The 4,983-nt window shown below is 41.1% G+C and overlaps 1 protein-coding gene across 1 annotated transcript; it reads right to left on the reverse strand.

Moving 5' to 3' along the window:
* Positions 1-1,388: 1,388 nt before the first annotated feature.
* Positions 1,389-2,975, reverse strand: CHRM5 (cholinergic receptor muscarinic 5). Its single transcript, XM_010201173.1, has one exon. The coding sequence runs from the start codon at positions 2,973-2,975 to the stop codon at positions 1,389-1,391; it is 1,587 nt and encodes a 528-aa protein (XP_010199475.1).
* Positions 2,976-4,983: the final 2,008 nt, after the last annotated feature.

Consider the following 4,983-nt stretch of genomic DNA (forward strand, 5'->3'; position numbering starts at 1 on the left):
AGAAGCCACAACCATCAGAGGGGTTGACTCCAGCCCCTAGTACTGTAGCAGATATCATTCTGCTGGCTCAAAAGATGGTGAGTGGAGATAACTTTGAAACACTTGATGTTGACTAGTATTTCTAAGCTATTTAAAGATTAAAAGTGCTATGAAAGTCTAAATTGTCCTTAATGGTTTAATAGATTTTAAAAATACTTAAAAAGTAATTCTTTCACTGTTACTGTTTAAAATCATTTCATAACATACAGGAAACACAAAGGGCATCACTACGTATTTTTCTCTTGTTCTATATCATCCCATCAGTAATGGAAACTTCTGGGGCAAGGGGAGGCACAATAAAGAAGTTGTGTTGTAAAGTAGATAGAATATGTCCATTGTGCTTTACAGTCAGTCTGATTTGTACCATTATCACTATCACAAAAAATTTAAATTACCTTCAGAGGCATTGGGAAATGGAGAAATATGGATTTTTCTGCTGACCATCACCATTTTTTTACAGATGACAGCGGCATTCATGATGGAACCAAGCTTGGGACTGGCTTTATCATAAACAAAACAGATTATCTGTTTCCTCCACTGTGAGAGTGAGGGAGCCCTGGCACAGGCTGCCCAGGGAGGGTGTGGAGTCTCCTTCCTTGGAGGTTTTCAAGACCTGCCTGGACGTGTTCCTGTGTGACCTGATCTAGGTGGACTTGATTCTGCAAGGGGGTTGGACTAGATGATCTCTAAAGGTCCCTTCCAACTCCTACCATTCTGTGAGCCCTTCCTGTATCTCCACAAAAGTTATTCTTAAAGTGGAAATTTTCTCAGAATTACATTGTCCTATAATATGAATGTTCCTGTGGAGTATTGCTCAAAATGCTCTAGCCATTTAGTATTGGGGATGACAGCATTTACCTCTTTGATCAGTCCTTGTTTCAATCCAACAGCAGGTGGAAAAGACTCAAAACAGAAGTAGTACAAATGCCATCACTTGATACATTGAAAATTAAATAGACAATACACTAGAAAGGAACTATAGGATGAAACAATTATGTACTATAGGCAGATAGACAGCATGACCTGACCTGGTGAGTGGATAATCATCTCACTCTAATTTCTAGTACTTTATAATTTACATATTCTCAGCTGGAATGAACAGATAGAAGACCTCAAACATCATAACATTAATCCAGGCTTACTGCATAATGAAAAACACTCTGTGTTGCTCAAAGCAGTCACTAACTTCTTTATCCCAAGCACACTACTTTCATGCAAAATTTTACTCTATTGTATATTTTTTTAACCTCTAGATATACAAAGCAACAGCTTTGAAAAGACAGAATTACAGTCAATTTAGTAGGTTATGTCAATATCTATTTTTTCCCTTATCCCTTATATAAGAGCAATTATGGCAGTCTAGTATTGCCCTGCCAGTATAGTTTCTCTTCCACTTTTTTCTTTTTCCACTGGCAGAAAAGCAACATCTTAAAAGTTTTCCTGAAAGTTTTGTTACAGAGGGCATAACACATGGGGTTAACAGTGCTGTTCACATAGCATAGCCAATATCCAAGGTGCCACAGTGTCAGGGGAATGCAGTCAGAACAGAATGTTGAGATCAAAACCATGATATTGTAGGGAGTCCATGTGATGATAAAAGCCAAAAGAATGGCGCTCAAAGTCTGTGCTGCCTTGCGTTCCTTTATAAGAACCATCCGTTTCCTTTTTGTGATTTGGTTATTTATGTTTGGATCCATGCTTTTGATGGAAGGGTCCTTTGACAGAGGAGCAGAACAAGGAGTTACTTTTACTTTTTGGCAACCATTGTTGGCTTCCTGGGTGCCATCAGCCTTAACCACCAACCGGAATTTATAGGCCACGCATTTTTTACTGTTTTGTACATGGCCTTTGCCAGGTGACAAAAAGTATTTCTGGTTTTCAAAATCACTTTCTTCAGGTTGGTCTTTGACGACAACATCCATACTCTCATTAAACTCCTCTGCCTTACCTTCAGATGCACTTTTGTAAGTTACTTGGAAAACTGAATCAGTGGCAAGTTTATCCTCCTCCTCAGAAGATGCGTAGCTGCTGCAGGTGGTTAACTGGTCAGCCTTAGCCCAGTCGTTACCAATACTGGCTGCCTGGGAAGCTTTCACAGTAGCTGATGTACTTCGACTAGATGAAGACCAGGAAGCCTGACACCTCTCTCTTTTGGCTAAGTTTTGTTGCTTGCAACTGAAGCAAGATTTCAGGAGAGCTTTCCGAGGCTTTATCATCTCAAACTCTGCCACAGACTCTGAACCCTGCAGTTCAGCAAGGTCCTTGGTACGTTTCTCAGTCTCTTTATAGATGCGGCAATACAGAATGGTCATCACGGACACTGGAATGTAAAAAGCAGCTATTGCAGTACCAAAGGTGATGATAGGCTCATACAAAAACTGTATCTGGCACTCTTCAGGTGGTACTGTTCGTTCACCCACAAAATACTGCCAGCACAAGATTACAGGTGCCCACAACACGAATGAAATCAGCCAAGCCAGACCGATCATGATGCCAGCTCTTTTGGGCGTGCGTTTGGCCCTGTAAGTTAAAGGCCTTGTGATGGAAAAATATCTGTCAAAACTGATGACCAGGAGGTTCATTACTGAAGCATTGCTTGCTACATAGTCCAGTGCTAGCCACAGGTCACAGGCAAGGCTTCCAAGAGACCAATGGCCTATGAGTATATAGGATGTATAAAGGTTCATAGAAAATATTCCAATGATGAGATCTGCACAGGCAAGGCTGAGCAAGTAATAATTGTTGACAGTTTTGAGTTGGCTGTTGACCTTGAAGGATATCATTACAAGAATATTTCCCACTATGGTTATTAAGCTTACAATAGCAGTAACAGTGGCAATAGTAATGACTTCCCAGAGGCTATGCCCTTCTAACTGCTTATGGTTGATAGATGAACTGTTTACAACAGAAGAATTGCTGAATAAATTTACTTCCATTCTTGTTCTTGGTGTATTGTAATCAGGATCTTAGCAGTGTTGCATATTGCTTTTTGTACTTGAAAATAATGTTTTGGAGACTGCTGTAAAGATTGCAGAAAAAAAACAGAAGAAGAAAGCAGCTCATTAAATAGCACAGATTTCCATTAGAGTTACCATAAACCACTTGTAAAACAATCTATCAAATTATTTGTGTTACTTTTTTGCATTTTTATTCTTGTTTCTACCATTGTGAACATAATTAAAACACACAAATCCACATTCTAGGCCAATATACTCTGGCATCTTGTGACATTTCTAAATGAAATCAAAACAACTACTGTTTCTTAAGATAATCATGTCAGTTCTTATTTTTTAACACCTTAGAAGACACTCTACATATTCTTAAATACAGACATTTAAAGTTTTGTGGTGCAATACAGTACTGTGCAGAAGACACGTCAAGATTTCAGAAACTGTCTCTGGAAAATTTGGCAAAGTCGAATAGAAAGAGAGCAAGGGGATACTGAGGATGCATGAGGAGTTAGGATCCATGCTGGCATGCTGGCAGCAGGAAACAATTACATGTTAGAAGTGCTTAGGGCAATTGAGGAGGAATCTTTGAGTTAAGGAGGCAAGCAAAACCAAGAAGATGTTTTTGGAAAAATAATTTAGGCAGGAAAGGCTTTTCTCTACTGACCTCAGGGCAGAGGAGACTGATTGGCTGAGGTGTGGAAGTGCGGTTTGGGCAGTCTGGGTGAATGAACAGTAGAACTGAGGATAGATAGGAGTAAACTGAAGAGGAAGCAGCAGTGGATGACCACAGTGACAAAGAACACAACACAAACAATTTAATAAGTAGAAATGGCACCATTATCACTCCACTAATGCATACATGCCTTTGATGTCCAACCCTTCTTACATTTTTCACTGCTGTTTTCTTGTTCCAGTAAATGCATACCTAATTCTAGGCAATTTAGTTCTTTCAAGAGATGCCTGCTGGTTTTTGAGTCCTTTCATTGTATCACATGATGCTAATCACTCAATGCTCAGTCTTGCTAGATAGTTATCACGGTTTTGTGTGGGGCTGTTTCTGGTAATGGGGAAGGGGCTGTAAAGCTGATGCCTGTAAGAAGTTGCTCCAAACTCTCCCCAGCTCTGAAACAGACTCATCTCTGGGGCTGAGCCAATTAGGTGCCTCCATGATCACTTTTTAAGAAGAAGTCAGAAGAGGAAGGTTATTCCTGTTCTTTCTTCCTTTTTTTTCCAGCTGCTGGTGGTACAAGGAGTTATAAGACAGAAGTGGCCATGTGGACCCCAAGGCCAGTGAGGGAAGAGAGGAGGAGGTGTGCTGGAGCAGAGACTCCCCTGCATCCTGTGGAAAGGACTGCTGAAGTTGAGATTTGTTTGCACTTTGTAAAAAACCCTATGCCAAAGGCACTGACTATGCCCAGAGGAGGCCATGTCCTGTGGGAAGGACCCTGTATTTGCAGAAGCTGTAACTGTTGGGAAGAATCCACACCAGTGAAGTTTGTTAAGGATTGTGTTCTGTGGGAGGGACCCTGTATTGGACCAGGGGAAGAACAGAATCATGGAATGGTAGGGGTTGGAACGAACCTTTAGAGATCATCTAGTCCAACCCCCTCTGCCAAAGCAGGTTCACCTAGATCAGGTCGCACAGGAACATGTCCAGGCAGGTCTTGAAGACCTCCAAGGAAGGAGACTCCACAACCCCTCTGGGCAGCCTGTGCCACTGCTCCGTCACCCTCACAGTGAAATAGTTTTTTCTTATATTTAAGTGGAACATTTTGTGTTCCAACTTCATCCCATTACCCCCTGTCCTGTTGCTAGCTACTATAGAAAAAAGAGATGTTCCAACCTCCTGACACTCACCCTTTAGATATTTGTAAATATTAATAAGATCCCCCCTCAGTCTCTTTTCTAGACTAAACAGCCCCAGTTCCTGCAGCCTTTCCTCGTATGAAACATGTTCCAGTACCTTCATCATCTTGGTGGCCCTGAACTGGAC

Source organism: Colius striatus, chromosome 6 (assembly GCF_028858725.1).
Source record: "Colius striatus isolate bColStr4 chromosome 6, bColStr4.1.hap1, whole genome shotgun sequence".
In the NCBI taxonomy this organism is placed as follows: domain Eukaryota; kingdom Metazoa; phylum Chordata; class Aves; order Coliiformes; family Coliidae; genus Colius; species Colius striatus.